This window comes from Pantherophis guttatus, chromosome 16, assembly GCF_059756535.1.
Source record: "Pantherophis guttatus breed Tessera chromosome 16, ASM5975653v1, whole genome shotgun sequence".
NCBI lineage: Eukaryota > Metazoa > Chordata > Lepidosauria > Squamata > Colubridae > Pantherophis > Pantherophis guttatus.
In genome coordinates this window covers 7382778-7403591 of record NC_142078.1, presented here as the reverse complement: position 1 = coordinate 7403591, position 20814 = coordinate 7382778, and the positions used below count along the sequence as shown (strand labels likewise).

At 46.0% G+C, this 20814-nt stretch overlaps 1 protein-coding gene and 1 long non-coding RNA gene across 2 annotated transcripts in view; one reads left to right on the top strand and one right to left on the bottom strand.

Annotated features, from left to right (window-relative positions):
* Positions 1 to 613: 613 nt before the first annotated feature.
* On the bottom strand, positions 614 to 3610 carry LOC148111795 (uncharacterized). Its single transcript, XM_087879922.1, has 3 exons — positions 3405 to 3610; positions 2580 to 3291; positions 614 to 709 (listed from the first exon to the last, which is right to left on the bottom strand). The coding sequence occupies exons 1-3, from the start codon at positions 3608 to 3610 to the stop codon at positions 614 to 616; spliced, it is 1014 nt and encodes a 337-aa protein (XP_087736048.1).
* Positions 3611 to 8127: 4517 nt separating this feature from the next.
* Positions 8128 to 20814, top strand: part of LOC132712645 (uncharacterized) — a 105800-nt gene continuing 93113 nt past the window's right edge. Inside the window, exons 1-2 of the long non-coding RNA XR_015730108.1 lie at positions 8128 to 8423; positions 8613 to 8805. This is a non-coding gene — a long non-coding RNA (uncharacterized LOC132712645). The remainder of the gene's footprint in view (positions 8424 to 8612; positions 8806 to 20814) is intronic.

The window sequence follows — 20814 nt, the reverse complement described above, 5'->3', positions numbered from 1 at the left end:
CTGCCGCCACACGCTGCTGGCTCATATCTAACTGGTTATCCACTAAGATCTGTCAGTTTTGGAAGAAAATTTTCTTTTTTGCTTCTTAACTGCCACATATTTTAGCTGGGGAAGTTGGGAGGGGGTTGTTGTTGTTAGAGCGGTAGAAAGTTAGTCATAACAACATTCCGTATTCAAGGACTTTTGCCTGCGTCTGATGGAGACTGCCTGAAGATTGCATCCAGTTGAGTGTGAAGAGTTAATTGGACAATGTGATGAACTTGTGCGCGAGGGGCAGGGCTGTGAACTGTTAGCTGGGTGGAGAAAACCTGGAAGCTTTCAGATTCGGGTTTTCCCAGATGTGCCAACATGACATCTCTAATAAATTGGAACTTTGAGGAACCTCAGAGGCCTCAGAGCTTCGTTGGGGGTGTTCCTTGACAAGATCCCTCTCACAGTTACTGCTATTAAGCCTGGTTTCACCCACTCTATATGTTTCCTTTTGGTTTTTCTTGCCTAAGTGTAAGACTTTGCCCAACCACTCCCAACCAAGGAAAGTTTAAAAAACAAAAAACGCTGAGCACGACATCCAGAGAGCTGCAGATGTCCTACCTTGGACCGCGTACGATAGCGGTTACGCTTTGCTTCCTTTTGAAAGGAATTTTGTTTCCTCGAACCCCTTCAGCTTTCTCCGATTCAGGTCATCCTCCTCCTCCTCCTCCTCTACCCGCTTACAAAAAGGTGAACAGAACAGCTGGTACGGCAGATAGGCTTTTTTTCTGAACCCTTTCATGCATGATCTCCACATCCGGCGTAGCTTTATAAATATGGTAATGGTTATTTCCTTTGCTTGCCTGGGTAGGAAAATAAGGTCCAGAGACAACTGAAGATCCGGGACCTGGAGAGATAACCATAGAAACAACCTGCTGCAAAGCAAACACTCCATATTATACACTCCGGGTCAAATTAACTCTCCCTTTTTCTCTCTCTTTCTCTCTCTCTCTCTCTCTTGTCCTTGTCCCTGTGCCCATCGCTCTCCAAACAGCTTCTGCGCTCACCTCTTTGCTGATTGCATTCAGGAAAAAGACCTAGCCTCTTGTTTGCTTCATTACCAGAAAGTGTGAGCTTGAGATAAAAATAATAATAATAAAAAAAAGAAAGCATTGATTTATACAATAGCTTCCTCAGCCTGGCACTTCAATAGAGTTGTCCTGCCGAGAAAATTGCAGATAAACTCTTAATTTATTCTCCGTTTAAGCACCAGAAGGAGGTCTAAAGCAGGGCGGGGTTAGAACGGTGGACTCTATAATCTTATTCCTGAGATGTTCTCGTTCCTCCTTCCGCTCGATCGGTCGAGAAGAGAAGACACAAGGAGGACTTGTCATCTCGTGAATAACGGAAAAGTTGGAAGGGGCCTGGGAGGTCTACTAGTCCATCCCCGTGCTCAAGCAGGAAATCCTATGCCATTTCAGGCAAATGGCTGTCCAATCTCTTCTTAAAAACCTCCGGTGATGGAGCGCCCTTAAGTTTTGAAGTCAAGTCGTTCTGCTGATTAATTGTTCTCAGTCTCCCACAGCCATTGTGGTTAAAACCAGGGGTGGGCTGCTGGGGGTTCGCGGGGGTTTGGGAGAAACCTCTAGCTAAGATTCTGTGCAGTTCGGAGAATCCCCAAATCCCACTCCTGGCTGGCCCCACCCACCCCGCCCCTCCCCTCCCAGGAGTTTCCACATGGCCCATTTTGGATGCAAGTTAGTGCATGCCACGCATGGAGGGAGAAAAACAAACCTACCGGAAGTTCAGGAAGGCCGGAAATGGCCTCCGGAGCCTGGGGAGGCCATTTTTCACCCTCACGGAGGCTCGAGAAAAGCCTCCAGAGCCCAGGGAGGGCAAAAACTCTCCTCCCCACCCTGCCATGGTTCAGGAGGACGACTAGGCCACGCCCACCATGGCCATGCCCACCCAACAACCAGGCAGAGAACCCCTTGCTAAGATTTTTGAAGCCCACCCCTGGTTAAAACCCAACTTCCTAAACCAGTTTTCCGCCATCGGTCCACTTATTTCTCTTTTCTTTTCTTTTCTCTCCCCTCCGTTAATTCCCTTGCCTCCGATTTCCAGACTGTAAACATCTTGGGACAGGGATCTGTCCTTCGGTCTCCTAATAAGGACTTTGCTTGCTAAGGTGTCCTCATAACCATGACAACAATAGCCAGTCAACAGCCTGACTATCACTTTCTCTACTACCCTGAAAGAGTTCAAACTGTCGCTGGGATGAAAATTAATCAGGACCATTTGTTTCTCTCTCTCTTTTTTCTTTTAATTGAAAAAGTTTTACAAATACAAATTTTCCCATTTCCCCCCCCACTTTCCCTCCCTAACCCTCCCTAACCCTCCCCTCCCCCCATGACTTCCCCAAAATGAAATCCAAATCCAAATCATATTGTATAATACTTTACCGCCCATCTATTCTACCCCCTGTGCACTATACATTTCTACATGACATTCAACTATTCTACCCCCTGTATACTATACAAGTCACTTTTTTCCATGCCATTGTAACTTCAAACGGTCATTAAAAGAACTGTTGTTAAGTCAAGGAGTACCTGTAAGTCAGATGGATGGAGAGATGGATGGATGGATGGACTGATCATGGAGGGAGGGAGGGAGGGATGATGGATGGATGATGGATGGACTGATGATGGATGGGTGGGTGGGTGAAGGATGGATGGATGGATGGATGGATGGATGGATGGATGGATGGACTGATTGGAGGCAGGGAGGCAGGGAGGGATGGGTGAATGGATGGATGGGTGAAGGATGGATGGATGGATGGACTGATGATGGATGATGGATGGACTGATGATGGAGGGAGGGAGGGAGGTATGGGTGAAGAATGGATGGATGGATGGAATGATGATGGATGGATGGATGATAGATGGATGGATGGATGATGGATGGATTGATGATGGATGGATGGATGATGGAAGGATGGATGATGGATGGACTAATGATGGATGGGTGGGTGGGTGGATGGATGGGTGGATGGATGGGTGGATGGATGGGTGAAGGATGGATGGGTGAAGGATGGATGGATGGATTGATGATGGATGATGGATGGACTGATGATGGAGGGAGGGAGGGAGGGATGGGTGAAGAATGGATGGATAGATGGACTGATGATGGATGGATGGATGGATGGATGGATGGATGGATGGATGGATGATGGATGATGGATGGATGGATGATGGATGGATGGATGATGGATGGATGGATGATGGAAGGATGGATGATGGATGGATTGATGATGGATGGATGATGGAAGGATGGATGATGGATGGACTAATGATGGATGGGTGGGTGGTTGATGGATGGATGGAGGGAGAGAGGGACTGATTGGAGGCAGGGAGGCAGGGATGGGTGGATGGATGGGTGGATGGATGGGTGAAGGATGGATGGATGGATGGATTGATGATGGATGATGGATGGACTGATGATGGAGGGAGGGAGGGAGGGATGGGTGAAGAATGGATGGATGGATGGACTGATGATGGATGGATGGATGGATGGATGATGGATGGATGGATGGATGGATGATGAATGGATAGATGGAATGAGACAAAAAAGGAAAAATCATTGTATTATGCCCAGGAACCCACTTCAAATTTGCTTTTTTATCTGAGATCATTTTTGAAGATGCTTTGTGACTTTTAGGTAAAATCCGGCACTTGGCTTCACTGAAATAAGGGCAGAGGGAAGAGAAGGAAAGATTGTGAGTAACTAGAAGAGGTCAACTGTCTGCTTCAGCAGCAATCATTTCTGACAGAGGTTTCAAGAGTCCTAAGATCTCCATGAAATATGTATGCAGATGGAGTCCATGAATATAGCTTGCCTGCCAGAAGCACAGCCTCAACTTCATCCCGTGGGACATTTGATTGGCACCAAAAGCTGGTCACAGGAAGATCAATATTTCAGCCTCTTTTTGGAGCTCAAGTGTGTGTGTGTGTGTGTGTGTGTGTGTGTGTGTGTGTGTGTGTCTGTGTCTGTGTATGTATGTGTATGTATATACGTATATATATATAGGTCTTTGGTTATTCGGGTCTTCTATCTATCTATCTATCTATCTATCTATCTATCTACCTACCTACCTACCTACCTACCTACCTACCTACCTACCTATCATCCATCTCTCAATCAATCAATCATCCATCAATCTACCAACCTACTGGTATCTATCTACCTATATACCTACCTACCTATCTATCATCCATCTCTCAGTCAATCAATCATCCATCAATCTACCAACCTACTGGTATCTACCTACCTACCTACCTACCTACCTACCTACCTACCTGTATCTGTCTGTCTGCCTGCCTGCCTGCCTATCTAATTGTAAATCTATCTATCTATCTATCTATCTATCTATCTATCTATCTATCTATCTATTCATCCATCCATCCATCCATCCATCCATGTTTAGGGGGACAGTTTCCACCCATTATTCCTCGTCTGGCCTTCAGGTGCTTTGGAAAAATATCTTGACCCCCTTCCTCCTCTCTGTGGTAGCCCCTCAAGTATTGGAAGACTGCTATCCTGTCTCCCCTGGTCCTTCTCTTCTCCAGACTAGCTGTGCCCAGTTCCTGTTCTTCATATGTTTTAGCCTCCAGTCCCCTCATCGTCTTGGTTGCTCTTCTCTGTGCTCTTAGATCAGAGCCACAGCAAAATAATTAGTGCTGAACAGCTGCAGGTGTGAATGGCTAGGACTTGACAGAGCGCGCTCCAAGGAGCCATGGCTTTTTAGAAGCTTTTAGGAAAGTGGATGCTTGATGCTGAGCAAGCTTAGCTTGCTTTATGTGATGACTTCGTCCCTTGATTGCACCACTTCCCGGTGTCTAACCCCTCGGACATCCGCTGTCAGAACACTTTCTGCAAATTTGGCAGCTGGAAGTGAGTGATTTTCATCAGCGGGTTCCACTGATGGAAGACTGTGGATTTTGCAGCTTGGCAAAGTAAGTCAGCCTACTGTTTAGGGCTCTTTTGTTTAAACCCTCTTCTCAGAGTTTTTTTTTTTTTTTTTTTTTAGGCTTTGGAAAGGCCAGAATTTCCCACCCAACTCTCAGAAAAGGGACTAGAATAGGCCCAACATATCTGGACTGCAAATTCTAGTTTGGCCACTAGATGGCGGCAAAGAGATGCATGGAACTCTTGGCTTGACCTCTAGTTGCCACCTGGATTTTTGCAATCCAGACCTGATGGATATCATATCAGGATATGATTGGGACGGGAGGTTCTCAACTTCTTCTTCACCATGGACCTTCCCTTTCAGAGTAACAGAGTTGGAAGGGACCTTGTAGGTCATCTAATCCAACCCCCAACCCCCACCCCACCAAGTAGGTGACCTTACACCATTATTGACAGATGGCAGTCCTTGAAAGCTTCCAGGGATGGAGCTCCCACAACTTCTGAAGGCGACCTATTCCATTGAATATAGAATAACAGAGTTGGAAGGGACCTTGTAGGTCATCTAGTCCAACCCCCCAACCCAAGCAGGAGACCCTACACCATTTCTGACAGATGGCAGTCCAGGCTCTTCTTGAAAACTTCCAGGGATGAAGCTCCCACAACTTCTGAAGGCAACTTCCGTCCCATCAATTGATTGTTCTCACTGTCAGGAAATTCTCTCCTTATTTTTAAAGTTGAATCTCTCCTTGATCAATTTCCATCCATTTGTTCCTTATCTGGCCTTCCGGTGCTAAAACAGGTTTTCTGAAGAAATGGGGGCTATCCAGTGGCTTCTGCTCTTAGTAATTGTGGTGACAGGTAGACAACAACAAATAAGTATATCTGCCATTTGCGCATACCCTTGTTGAGAACCTCAATTAATGTTGCTAGTTTCTGGGCGAGATCTATTTAATTTGTACGTATTTTAATCTTGCATTTTTTATATTTTAAGGTTTATGTCCTACAGCCGTGATGGCGAACCTATGGCACGCGTGCCATAGGCGACACACAGAGCCCTGTGGGCATCTGCGCCATCACCAGCTGTTCTGGTTTCTGAAAAAATGCCCCCAAAATGGCTGCAAAATGGCTTGAAAATGGCCTGGAAAACAGTCCAGAAAACTGTCTGAAAAATGACCTGAAAACACCCCCCAAAAGGCCCAAAAAACGGCCCGAAAACAGCCCGAAAACAGGCCATTTTTCCAGCCAAAAACAGCCTGAAAATGGCTTGGAAAATGGCCTGGAAAACAGTCCAGAAAACAGCCTGGAAAATGACTTGAAAACACCTCACAAAAGGCTGAAAAAAGGCCCACAAACAGCCAGAAAATGGCCTCAAAACAGGCCATTTTTCCGGCCAAAAACAGCCAAAAAAACAGCCTGAAAACAGCTTGAAAAATGGCCAGAAAACAGCCCCAAAACAGGCCATTTTTCCCGCCAAAATCAGCCAAAAAACAGCCTGAATACAGCTTGGAAAATGGCCTGGAAACAGCCTGGAAAGGAGCCCAGAAAATGGCCTGAAAAATGACCTGAAAACTCCCCCAAAACCCCCCAAACAAAGGCCCAAAAAAAACGGCCAGAAACAGACCAAAAACAGCCGAAAAACAGCCTGGAAACAGCCTGGAAAACAGCCTGAAAACTGCCTTAAAAACTGCCAAAAAACAGGCATGCGCTGGCCGGCTAACTTGTCTTTGGGTTTCCGGCGCTCCAGTGCATGGACGTGCACGCATATTCCGGTTTGGGCACTCGGTGCCGAAAAAGCTCCCATCACTGTCCTACAGCTTTCCTCATTTTAATGGTGACATTTCTGACACAAATAAACAAAACATCCGATGGTTAGACAGGAAGAACAGTCCCAAAGTCTCGTTTTAAAAATTTCGTTTGAATCTAAAATCAGGAGTCTTTATGCAGTTTTGAAGTTATTATTATTATTATTCTTTTTTTTAAAGAAAGATGTTTCTTCTAAAGTATGTGTATCTCAAAGTACATTGTTCCATTGCTGGAGGTAATATATCTCTAAATAGAGAGCTGAGGGATTCTTTTTTTCTATATTAAACTATCGATTTTTCATAAACAAAAAGCACAAAAGGCCACGGAAAACAATTGCATCTCGGTTCAGGAAGCTGAAGAATTAGATGCTGCTTTGTGCCCTAGTGGCTGGGCTTCGTGCCTCAAGTTTTTCAAGTTATCAAACCAAAAAATAAAAAATAAAATATGGTGGATATGAGCCATGAACTTCCAAAGGTTCATGAGGCAAAAAAAAAAAAAAAATTGGCAAGGTTAGTTTTGCCTCAGTTGAGGTAAAGGTAAAGGTTCCCCTCGCACATATGTGCCAGTCGTTCCCGACTCTAGGGGGCGGTGCTCATCTCCGTTTCAAAGCTGAAGAGCCAGCGCTGTCCAAAGACGTCTCCGTGGTCATGTGGCCGGCATGACTCAACACCAGGTTGAATCTCTCCTTGATCAGTTTCCATCCGTTATTCCTTGTCTGGCCTTCAGGTGCTTTGGAAAATAGCTTGACCCCTTCCTCCTCTCTGTGGCAGCCGCTCAAATATTGGAAGACTGCTATCCTGTCTCCCCTGGTCCTTCTCTTCACTAGACTCACCATGCCCAGTTCCTGCAACCGTTCTTCGTATATTTTAGCCTCCAGTTTCCTAATCAGAGGTGGGTTTCAGCAGGTTCTGACCAGTTCTGGAGAACCGGTAGCGGACAATTTGAGTAGTTCGGAGAACTGGTAGTAAAAATTCTGACTGGCCCCATCCCCATCTATTCTCTGCCTGCCAAGTCCCAACTGATTGGGAGGAAATGGGGATTTTACAGTATCCTTTTTTTTTTTTTTTAAATTTGATTGATATGCCGCCCTTCTCCGGAGACTCAGGGCGGCTTACAATGCGTTAAGCAACAGCCTTCATACTTTTGTATATTTATACAAAGTCAGCTTATTGCCCCCACAAACTGGGTCCTTTCCCTAGAGTGGGGTGGGAATGGAGATTTTACAGTATCCTTCCCCTGCCATGCCCACCAAGCCACCCACAGAACCGGTAGTAAAATTTTTTGAAACCCACTACTTTCCCTAATCATCCTGGTTGCTCTTCTCTGCACTCTTTCTAGAGTCTCAACATCTTTTTTAATAGCATGGGTGACCCAAACTGGATGCGGTACTCTAGGCGTGGTCTTACTAAGGCTTTACCGAGTGGCCTTAGTACCTCCCGTGATCTTGACTGTATCTCTCTGTTAATGCAACTTAAGGATTGCGTTGGCTTTTTCAAGTTCCACATTGAGACGGTGCCAGATTTCTGGTGTGTAAAAAAAAAAAAAACGGCAGTGATAAGCTACGGCTAAACCCAATCCGGCTGAAAGGAAGTATGATCACCAGCCAACTCCTCCAGCGTGTGAAAAAGCCAGCGTGGTTGCAAAAGGAACAGAGCCTTTTCAGATGGCTTTGTGATTTATCCGAGGTATGCATCCGCAGACATTCCTCCCTCGGCCTCCTTTTAATTAAAACTATGGCCAAGGTAGGAGGCGGAGAGGCTGGGGGGGGGGGTAGAGAGAGAAGAAACAGCAAGAGAGACGGAGTGGGCCACAAACCCAGCCTGACAGTTTCAATTTTCACTTACAGCTTCTTCTTCTTTTTTTTTTCTCCCTAGGATTGATATCTTTCACCTTTCTGCTGAAGAGGAGGCCTTCGCTGTCATAAATCAAGTCGGGAGACTGAGTCGACAAAGCTCACAGCTCTTAGCCTAGCAAGGCAGGGAAAACTGCAGTTAGAGCACATAGCCAAGTGACTGTGGAAATGGAGTAGACGGGTCTACGAAAGGAGAAACCAGCTCGGGGAGATAGGTAAGCAGTTGCAGCAGTGGTGGGTTCCTCCCGGTTCGGTCCGGTTCGGCCGAGCCGGTAGTGGTGATGATATGACATTACCGAACCAGTTCTCCACCCCGCTCTCCCACCCCCCACCCACCCATGTTATTCTTACCTTTTATTTGGTCCCACCCCCAATCTATTGCTGCCTCCTGGGTCCCAACTGATGACTAGAGGGAAAAAAAACTGTTTAAACTCTTGCCGCGGGGCTTCAAAGGGCCGCCCTACAGCTGATCAGTGTTAAAAGCAAACAAATGAGTTGGGTCGTATGTGCGAGGACTGGTTGTAAGTGCGAGGACCTTCCAGAAATGACTCTGACCAGCTAGCCACGCCCACCTAGTCACATGACCTCCAAGCCACACCCACAAAATAAGCCACGCCCACAGAACCGGTAGTAAAAAAATTTAGGACCCACTCCTGAGTTGCAGTTTAAACAATAGAAGGCAGACTCACTGTAGTGCCGATTCTACAGGGGCATTCAATCAAAATAGAGCTGGAAGAGACCTTGGAGGTCTTCTAGTCCAACCCCTTGCTCAAACAGGAGACCCTATACTGTTTCAGACAAATGACTGTCCAGTCTCTTCTTAAAAAGCTCCAGTGATGGAGCATCCATGATTTCTTGAACGCAAGCTCTTCCACTGGTTAATTGTCCTCACTGTTAGGAAGTTTCCCTTTAATTCCAGATTGCTTCTCTCCTTGATTAGTTTCCATCCATTGCTTTTTGTCCTGCCCTTTGATGCTTTGGAAAATAAGTTGACCTCTCCCCCCTCTTTGGGGCAGCCCCTCAAATACTGGAAGACTGCTATGTCCCCTCTAGTCCTTCTTTTCTCTAGAGTAGCCAAACCAGGGGTGAAATGTTCCCGGTTCAGACCGGTTCGCCCGATCATCAGAGGCTTTTTTTTTATTTTTTTATTTTTTTTATTTTATTTTATTTCTATACCGCCCTTCTCCTGCGGGACTCAGGGCGGTATACAGCCAAGATAAAACATTGCATATAAAATTTAAAAACAATTTAAAAAACAATTAAATAATTTCGGCCCAAGATTTAAAAACAACCCAATTAAAACCGAATTCAATTAAAACTGAGAGGATGGGATCAAGCCAGCCCGGCTAGATGGAATAGGTGTGTTTTCAGGGCCCGACGAAAAGTCCGGAGGTCTGATATCGTGTGTATACTTTTAAAAGCATTTTTTTCTACAACCTCTTCAGCTGAAGAGGTTGTAGGAAAAAAAATGCCTTTAAAAGCCTCTGGCGATCCCAGCTGAGTTGCCTGATCGTCAGAGGCTTCTAAAAGCATTTTTTTTCTGCAACGTCTTAAAGTTTGATCAGCTTAGTTGCTCTTCTTTGCACTTTTTCCCCAAAGTCTCAACATCTTTTTAGTACCATGGAGACCAAAACAGGTTGCAGCATTCCAGGTGTGGCCTTACTAAGGATTTATAAAGCGATACTAATACTTTGTGTGATTTTGATTTTATGCCTCTGTTTCATACAACCCACGATTGTATTATTTCAAGGATTCCATTCACGACTAGTCAATTACCTTTCTTTGCTTTAAATTTCCAGAACGCTTTGGTAGCTTTTATTTTTATGTCCCGAGATGCAAGACGAATTCATTTTTCTAAAAGTAGTAATATTTGGGTGCGTTCCATGCAAGATTTGTAGTTGCTTGATACTTCTTGTTAGGGGATAGTTTTGCATGGATCGTTTTATTGATTGTCTTTTTATTGGCCAATGGCCGCAATAAAGTTTCTGTTTTCTGTCCCATTGTGGATCTTGTGCTGAAGACCATCTGAATTCAAAGTTTGTCTTTGTGGGTAAAAGGAGGACCCTTTCTGTACGGGCTGCAGAAATCCAGAGGAGCTTTAACTAGGGGCAAAGCAGATCATTAAAATCACAATTGTAGGAGTTGAGCAGGATGAACTGGAAGGCGGAACTAAATGAGTCATTAGTTTGGAATCATTGTGCAGCCACAAGAGACCCAAGCCCAGCTCCCTGTGAATTCCCTTCCCCTGTTATCTAGTGCAGATTTAGATTTGACTGTTAGTCGACCAGGCAGAAATAATAAACACTTCAGTGCTTTGAATTCAGCGAGCTTCCTTGTGCCTGACAACAATAAGGTAAAGGTAAAGGTTCCCCTCGCGCATACGTGCTAGTTGTTCCCGACTCTAGGGGGCGGTGCTCATCTCCATTTCAAAGCCGAAGAGCCAGCGCTGTCCGAAGACGTCTCCATGGTCATATGGCCGGCATGACTCAATGCCAAAGGCGCACGGAACGCTGTTCCCTTCCCAACAAAGGTGGTCCCTATTTTTCTACTTGCATTTTTTAACGTGTCTTCGAACTGCTAGGTTGGCAGAAGCTGGGACAAGTCACGGGTGCTCACCCCCTTACGCAGCACTAGGGATTCGAACCGCTGAACTGCCGACCTTTCGATCGACAAGCTCGGTGTCTTAGCCACTGAGCCACCGCATTCTCCGTTGGGGAGAAATCCTCTAAGTCATCAGAGAATTTTTTTAAAAAAAATTCTTGGAGAGAGAGAAAAAAATCCACAAATGGATTACATTACGTGGCACTTGGGGTTTGAACCGCTGAACTGCCGACCTTCTGATCGACAAGCTCAGCGTCTTAGCCACTGAGCCACCGCCTCCCTCTCCTGACAACAATACTTCGATCTTTTCGAATGTTGCCCCCTCTTTGAAAAGTCGTATGAAAATGGAAGCCAAATATATGTCTCTTCTGTCGACCTTGTTTTCCGCTCATTCTATTATTTCCTAGAAACCGTTTCAACTCCCAGCAACTCTGCCTCATCCAGATGTTTGGGATTCCCGGTTTCTACGCAACTCATCCCACGCTTAAGCGTCCCAGATTGCCCAACCTTAATCTATGCTGTGCATGAACACGTTTTGCCTAGCAGTTGTGTGTAACAGCTTATGAGTAATATTCATACTCATCATTGCCAACGCTGGGAGAAGAAGCTATATATATATATATAATATTGAGGTCTACAATGCATGATTTTTCAGCACCAGGAGGTTATAGATACTGGTTATGGTATCAGAGCGGGAACAAGGAAATACCTGCAGAGTTATGATTTAATTAAAGATAATAAGGAGGCATTCACAAAAGGAAGCTGAGACTAGCACATCTGATCAAACAGTGTTTGAGGGGGGAACAGAAGGAGAGACGAAGAGTTGAGTGCGGTTGTTCAGGGAAGACTTTTTAAAAAAAAACCATGAATAGACCCCATGGGATGCCAATTATACATAATCTCCCCTATCAGTGAGTAGAGAAAGTGGAATAAAAGTAAAAGCAGAAAGATATTCTGCCTTGCAAGAGAAAGATGATTCAGGGACAGAGTTTTTCGGCTTAATAATAATTTTTTTAAAAAGCTGCAGGGCTTATTTCTCTGCTTCGTTGTAATAATAGCTCATGTTTTCTCCAGATTTTTTTCGGCAATTGGTTCCTCTAAATTTACTGGGTTCTCTGCAGATTACTCTTTCTCAACCTTGCTTGGTCCCTTCAGGATGTCTGGACTTCAACTCCCAGAATTCCTCAGTCAGTTGATGTTTGACTGACTGGGGAATTCTGGGAGCCGAAGTCCCAGTTGAAGTCCAGATATGTTAAAGCACACTGGCTGGGGAATTCTGGGAGTTGAAGTCCCACGTTGAAGTCCAGATACGTTAAAGTATACTGACTGGGGAATTCTGGGAGTTGAAGTCCCAGTTGAAGTCCAGATACGTTAAAGTATGCCGACTGGGGAATTCTGGGAGTCAAAGTCCCAGTTGAAGTCTAGATATGTTAAAGCACACTGGCTGGGGAATTCTGGGAGTTGAAGTCCCAGTTGAAGTCCAGATACATTAAAGTATACCGACTGGGGAATTCTGGGAGCTGAAGTCCCACATTGAAGTCCAGATACGTTAAAGTATACTGACTGGGGAATTCTGGGAGTCGAAGTCCCAGTTGAAGTCCAGATACGTTAAAGTATACCGACTGGGGAATTCTGGGAGTCGAAGTCCCAGTTGAAGTCTAGATATGTTAAAGCACACTGGCTGGGGAATTCTGGGAGTCGAAATCCCACGTTGAAGTCCAAATACATTAAAGTATACCGACTGGGGAATTCTGGGAGCTGAAGTCCCACATTGAAGTCCAGATACGTTAAAGTATGCCGACTGGGGAATTCTGGGAGTCAAAGTCCCAGTTGAAGTCTAGATATGTTAAAGTACACTGGCTGGGGAATTCTGGGAGTCGAAGTCCCAGTTGAAGTCCAGATACATTAAAGTATGCCGACTGGGGAATTCTGGGAGTCGAAGTCCCAGTTGAAGTCTAGGTATGTTAAAGCACACTGGCTGGGGAATTCTGGGAGTCGAAATCCCACGTTGAAGTCCAGATACATTAAAGTATACCGACTGGGGAATTCTGGGAGCTGAAGTCCCACATTGAAGTCCAGATACGTTAAAGTATACTGACTGGGGAATTCTGGGAGTTGAAGTCTCACGTTGAAGTCCAGATACATTAAAGCATAAGGTAAGGGAAGTAGACAGCGAGGGGGGGGTAGTAAAAAAATGCTTTAAAAGGGTAAAAGAAAGGTTCCCAAGCTCGCGCACCACAGCTGTGATCGTTAGAACCTCTTTTTTAACCTTTTTACAGCTTATTTTACTACTGGTAGACTCACTCACTGCCTTGAAGATCTCCATACGTTGTTAGATTCTCTCTGTCAACCAAAGGGGAAGGGAGGAGGAACCAACTGGAAACATCTGGACACCAAGGAATCTTTGCTGAGGTATTTTGTGTGGGCGTTTGGTACCATGTGCCTTTTTGAAGTGGCTAAGACTGAGGGTCTACGACAGTGAAGTGGGATAGAATCTTGAAAGAAAGGATGCCAACGGAAGGACAACATGAAACGTGAACGACAAAAATTAAAATAAGGTGTAAGCCATTTTAAATCATTAAATTGAACTGTTGAATTTGTCCCACAGGGAGTTTTCCTGTGGCGATTACCCCATGGCAAGTTGGCCGTAGCTAGTTGATCGGTCAGGGTAATGATTTAAGAGCTGAGCAGCTGCTACGATGATGTAACGCTAGGAATGAGTCAGCAAAGTTTTTGGGCTGATATCACTTTAAGAGCCTGTGGCTCAGTGGCTAAGTTGCTGAGCTTGTCGATTGAAAGGTCGGCAGTTCAGTGGTCCGAATCCCGAGTGCTGCGCAACGGGGTGAGCTCCCATTCCTTGTCCCAGCTTCTGCCAACCTAGCAGTTCAAAAGCACATAAAAAATGCAAGTAGAAAAATAGGGACCAACTTTGGTGGGAAGGTAACAGCGTTCCGTGCGTCTTTGGCGTTGAGTCATGTCGGCCACATGACCACGGAGACGTCTTCGGACAGTGCCGGCTCTTTGGCTTTGAAACGAAGATGAGCACCACCCTCTAGAGACGGGAACAACTAGCACATATGTGCGAGGGGAACCTTTACCTATACCTTTAATAAGAAGAGGCTCTATTGGGGCATATCTCTCTCTCCGTGTGTGCTTCCGTGCTGTAATTGCTGATTGCTGTTTGTTTGAGGTCTGACTAAAGTAGATGTATGTATATATTCTTGTAGATAAAACCACTATTTAAATGCAAACCTCTGTTTGCTGTATTTGTCTCACATAGTCACACTGTGCACACTCTGCCATGACCTTGGTGAGTTGGCCATGGCAATTTGGCTGTGGTGAATTGTCCCATTCTGGAGAAACCATGCTACAGAGGGCAGGGCAGGGCAGGGCAGGGCAAAGCAACCTTTATTGTCACTTCTTCTTCTTTTTTTTTTTTGTTTGTACTGTTGCCAGTTGCTTCCTCCTCCCTTCCCCTTCAAAGTTTAGGATCCTGACCGAGAGAGAAAAAATCTAGCAATACATAGAAAGCCTCAGGACCTTGAGTGAGTTTGGATATCTAAACACACAAAGTCTGGTTGAAGGTGTTCCATACAAGCTTAGCCTGGCGAGGACATCAGAGAAGAGCTTTCAACACAAGATTGTGTACCTTGCTTGAACTGACAGACTTTTCAAACCGTAATTGGAAAGCTAGCCTGAGCGTTAGAGAACGTGGGATTGATGCCTGAGGCACCGCCGTTCTCAAAAGAGCAGGCCTTGTTTACCCTGGAGAGCTATCAGAGTGGCCTTGAAAAAAGCTGAACGGGATTCTCTCCTTTTAGAAAATAGATTTGTCTGGGGTTTCTGAAGGCAGGGCTAGAAACGGTGGCTGGAAACAAGGAAGAACAAGAAAATACAGGTGGTTCTTGGCCTACAACCACAAGTGAGCCCAGAATTTCTGTTGCTAAGTGAGACATTTGCTAAGTGAGTTTTGTCCCATTTTACGACCTTTCTGTTGTGGTCCACCAGCAGCTCGCAGAGCTAGCAGTGGAGTCGGACAGTGAGGAGCTGGGGAGGACCATGGGCCAGTCCTGGAGTCTGGGGAAGGCCCAGATGAGGGGTCTCCATTGGAGGCAGAGATGGGGCCAGGGCCATCTGGGAGTGATGTGCGGACTCCGGAGCCTCCAGAGTCAGACAGCAGAGAGGCAGAGGAACAGGAGGAGCCTGTTCCTAGTGCACGCATACGAAGAGCTGCCAGAAGGCAAGAGCAGCTAAAGCAAAAAGGACAACTCAGGAGTAAGGCCAGGAGTTGATTGACCCCTCCTTTAAGGCTTAAAAGAGCAGCAAAGGCTCTTGGGCTCTTTGTAGGAAAGCAACGTTGCTAAATCTGTTTTCCAGTTGGTGTCTCTTGTTTCTGAACTATGTGGGGCTTTGCCAAGAAAGGCCTTTGGCAAGGTGCCAAAGAAGATAAAGGTTTGTGATAAGCCCGAAGGACTTTTTCTGAAGGACTTGTTTTGGAATTAATTTAGACTAAACTGGCAATGAAGTAATTCTCAGCTGTTACAGTAAAATAGTTTTGTTTGAGACTAATTGTGCCCTGTAATGACTAAGTGAGCCTAGGTCACAACACTTTCTTGCCCCAGTTGTTAAGTGAATCACTGCTGTTGATAAGTTAGTAACTTGGTTGTTAAGTGAATTGGGCTTCACCATTGCTTGTAAGAGTGGTGCGGTGGCCTAGAGGTGGAGCTCTCGCCTCACAATCAGGAGGCTGCGAGTTCAATCCTAGGTAGAGGCAGATATTTCTCTCTCTGGGCACGATGAGTATATGTATCTGCTGAATATAACTCCACACTGGCAACAGGAAGGGCACCCGGCCAGCAAACACTCAGCTCCATTCAGTTGCCTAGACTCCACCCCGCAAGGGATTATGGGTTAGTTAAAAGAGGATGATGATGATTAGGATCGCATGACCTTGGGACACAGCAATGGTCATAAATAGGAACCAGTGGCCAATTTTGATCACATGATCAAAGGTCGTAACTGTGAAAAATGGTCATAAGTCACTTTTTTCAGTGCTGTTTACAGAAATTTACAGATTCCCAGAGTTGGAAGGGACCTTGCAGGTCATCTAGTCCAACCCACTAAATGAGCTGTTACTAAATGAGCTGTTGTGTACGCCTTTGTTTCAACAGGTGTATTTCAAATGGCACGGCCCGTCTTCTTAAAATCCGGTGTTTTTCTACCGTTTTCCCTTCCCGCTTTTAGGTAGTCAATGTAAGAACTGCGCCAAATTGACTGCTCCAGTTTTCCAATTTTGTCTTCCGACTGGCACTCAAGCAGCATTTTTAGGTGGCCGGGGGGGGCGGGGGGGGAAGGCCGCCAGTTCAAAAGAGTCCAAACATTGGTTAAAAAAAAACAAAAACCTCACGGTGTTTTTGTGCCAAGCTCCCACTTTCAACAATGACCCCTAAACGGTTGTTAAAAAGAGGTTTGGGTGATTTTTTTTTCCATCGTGAAAAAAAAAAAGGGGGGGGGAACTGAATGGCGTAAATAGAGATGGATGAAGTGCCTCTTTTTAAGGGAGCGTCGTAAATAGGCGATGGGACTGTCAATGTTATCGGTCTCAGCATGCCGGCGCGGCGGAGAATAAAATGGGACCGTAATTTCCCCCGAAGTGGCTTTGAATGTGGGATTGAAACGCTTGATTGTCAAAGCAAATATAGGAATAACAGGTTTATGCTTGAAACAAGCCGGGGTGAAAAAGGGGAGAGGCCGCCAGTCATCTTGTTTGATGGACAATCTCCTGCTTTACTGGTGGCGACGACGCAGCTCGGTTTAGCGTTATCTCTCTCCGCAGGTTTCAAATTGGTGGAAATTGGAACTTTCCCTGGGAGCAACTGGGACAGGATGGAGAGGGAAAGGAGCTGAATACCGGAGAACTCTGTATATGTGTGTGTGTGTGTGAGAGAGAGAGAGAGAGAGGGAGGCGGAGAGAAGGGAGGGAGGAAGGGAGGAGACAGAAAGGAGAGGAAAGAAGGAAATGGAAGGATGGATGGATGGATGGATGGATGGAAGGGAGAGGCAGAAATGAAAGGAAGGAAGGAGATGGATGCAAGGAAGGAAGGAAGGAAGGAAGGAAGGAAGGAAGGAAGGAAGGAAGGAAGGAAGGAAGGAGACACGAATGAGAGGAAGGAAGGAAGGAAGGAAGGAAGGAAGGAAGGAAGGAAGGAAGGAAGGAAGGAAGGAAGGAAGGAGAGAGACACGAATGAGAGGAAGGAAGGAGGGAGAGAGGGCTGGATCAATGGAAGGCAGGCAGGCAGGCAGGCAGGAGGATACTGCAAAATCCCCATTCCCTCCCCAATCCAGGGGAAGGATACTGCAAAATCCCCATTCCCACCCCACTCTGGGGCCAGCCAGAGATGTTATTTGCTGGTTCTCTGAACTACTCAAAATTTCCGCTACCGGTTCTCCAGAACCTGCTGAATAGCACCCCTGAGACAAGACTTCCTTTGCTGCAGTTTTGTTCTAAGTGCCCAATTAAGGGCCCTGTTTACACCTGGCTCCAAAGTCCTTCTTTGTTCTGCAGACAGAGTGCAAGGAAAAAAAAAAAAGGAACCCCCAATAATGAGGCATCATTTTCGAAAGCCAGAGAAGAAAAACGTATATTTGGTACCGAAACTAGCAAATGTTTTTTCCGAAGGAGAACAGACAGAAACAGCAGGGCTGAATGGGAGAATGTGCCGAAAGCATTAGAGTTAAAATTAAAAAATAAAAATAAAAATGGGGGCGCTTTGTCTTCTTCGTTTTAAAAAAACGAATGCCGTAAATTCCTGTTAACCAGGATGCTGGGGAGGGGGGGAGTTCGTAGCCCAATCATCGCTTAAGAGAAAATAATAATACCACTGTTCTCAAAGGATATGGAGTTTGCAACGGGCATGGAGGAAACCGAAACAGATTTTGCTCTGGTTTGGCTTCGGAGCAGAGTTTCCAAAAGTTTCAGTGACCACAAGGACATTTTAAAAAGAAGAACAGAATTGGAAGGGACCTGAGATGTCTTCTATTCCAGCCCCCTGCTCAAGCAGGAGACCCTATACAAGTGATGGCTAACCTTTTGTTGTGGCTCCGTTGCCTGAGCCTGGGCTATCGACAGATGCAGACTCTGAGAGTGAGGGAGAGGAGTTGGCAAGGCCTCCCTCTCCAGGACCCTCCTCTCTGGCAATGCCTCCGGAGGACACCGAAGGCCAAGAGATAGGCCGAGAGCCAAGCACATCCCCACAGCCACAGGTCGACAGCGACGAAGTAGATAAGTTCTGGCTGGATCCTCGGCAGCAGATCCAGTGGGCCTATTACACCTCCCTGCAGCCTCCTGGGCCCAAAAACGGGCTGTGGGAGGGGCGCACCGTATCTCCTTGGCTCCCCCGCCCCCCGCGCATGCGTGCATGACCCTGCCCACCACCGGTGCATGCACGTGTGACCTCCCTGCACATGAATGCGCATCTGTCACATGTGCCCCAACCCCCGCACATCCTGAAAATCAACTGGCCAGCTGGAGGAGCATGCATGCGTGGTGGAGCTGACTTGCATGCCCGCAGAGAGGGCTCTGGGTGCCAGCTGTGGCACGCATGCCATAGGTTCGCCATCACGGCCCTATACCATTTCAGACAAGTGACTGTCCAGTCTCTTCTTTAAAACCTCCAGTGATGAAGGACCTACAATTTCTGAAGGCAACTTCCGTTCCACTGGTTCATTGTTCTCACCGTCAGGAAAGTTCCCTTTAGTTCTAGGTTTGGATCTCTCCTTGATAAGAACAGAACCGAATGACAGAGTTGGACGGGATCATGGAGGTCTTCTAGTCCAACCCTCAAGCAGGAGATCCTATACCATGTAAGACAAGTTATTAGAAGACCTCCAAGGTCCCTTCCAACACAATGCATATTTTTATGTACCATGCATGGGTATGTCTAGGGGGAGCATGATAGCAGTCTTCCAATATTTGAGGGGCTGCCACAAAGGAAAGGGGGTCAACCTATTGTCAGCGTCCCACCGCTGGCATAGAGAGGAGAGAGATAAGCCCTGAACTTTTGCCTGCTAAATCCCTTTGAAGCTGGGTTGTCGTGGAAATGAAGGGGGGGAACATTCCTGTGAAATGATGAGGCAAGAAGTCAGTGGAGTGACTTGGAAGATAGCCAATGAGAAGCAGATAATTGGGGATCGGAAAGGGAGGGATTGGGGGGGCAAAAGGTCAGTCTTGTCCGCATCAAGTCATGATCCGGTTGCTGTGCTCAAATCAAGAGAAGATTTCCTTAAAGATTGGCAGTTTGGAAATTCATTTATTTTGAGATAGCATCGAAGTCTGACACCTATTCTCCAAAGCACCCGAGGGCAGGACAAGAAATGATGGATGGAAACTAATCAAGGAGAGAAGCAACCTAGGAATAAGGAGAAACTTCCTAACAGTGAGGACAATTAACCAGTGGAAGTACTTGCCTTCAAGAAGTTGTAGGTCCTTCATCACTGGAGGTTTTTAAGAAGAGACTGGAGAGCCGCTTGTCTAAAATTGTCTCCTGCTTGCGAAGGGGGGTTGGACTAGAGCACCTCCCAAGGTCCCTTCCAGCTCTATTCTGAATTGAAAACTATAGTCAAATTTTCTGCCCCTTGGTAATCGTCTTCTGCAGTTGAAGCACGCGAGAAACCAAAGCCATCTGTTAATAGCTAGAAATCTTTTAACTTCCATTATTAGTTCTTTCCTGGACTTATTTCATATTCTAGACCCTAGGTGGGTTTTTTTTTTTGGGGGGGGGGGTTTTTTTAATAAAAAAACCGTTTCAACAAAATTGGGCATCGTGGATTAATGGCCCCAAGCTGTTGGATTTATTTTAATGATCCTTTTTTTATCGTCGTTATCATTGAGTCCAAAGTTTACAAAATGGAAAGGTGGAAGGCAGGTTCAACAGTCAATCCACCCCCAGCCCACTCCCACCGTCCACACACATCTAGATCTTGTCATTTTGCAAAATTCTCTGTGCGAAGACACACACACGAGAGAGAGAGAGAGAGAGACAGAGAGGAAGACAGCTAGTAAGAGCCAACAGATGGATAATGGCAGCTCCCTGAGTACCTAATCTTTTCTCTGGGATACTGTCAGGATTTGAAGCCAACAAAACTTAATTGAACTTTCTGTTCCAGCTGAGAAAGGTTATGGATCTGTCAAGTGGGAGCAGAAGATGGCAAGGAAAGGTTAGAAAGAGGGGGCTTTTGAGGGTCGGACAGGGGGGATAGACCAGCTGCATCATTTTATCTTTCTCACCACCACTGGATTGCAAAACTCAATTAGCAGCTCTGAATCCCTCTGACCATCTCCCAAAGTGTGGCGGTGTGATGATTGCATCCTGGAAGGGTCGCAAGAAGAAAGGGTCCCAGCTATGTCGAGTTTGACTCAGAACCCAGAAGGGCTTCAAAGAGGCTCATTCCACTTTGCTGAATGTGCAAGCGTGAATAGGAAGATCATCCCACTCACATTTGGGCTCGGGACAAAAGAACAAACAGATGCAGTGCCCAAATTCTGAAGTTGTCATTTGACCGGAAATGGCTCCACACAGGACCAAGGAAGAGCCTCTAGTAGCTCATGGAAATGCAGTTTAAAG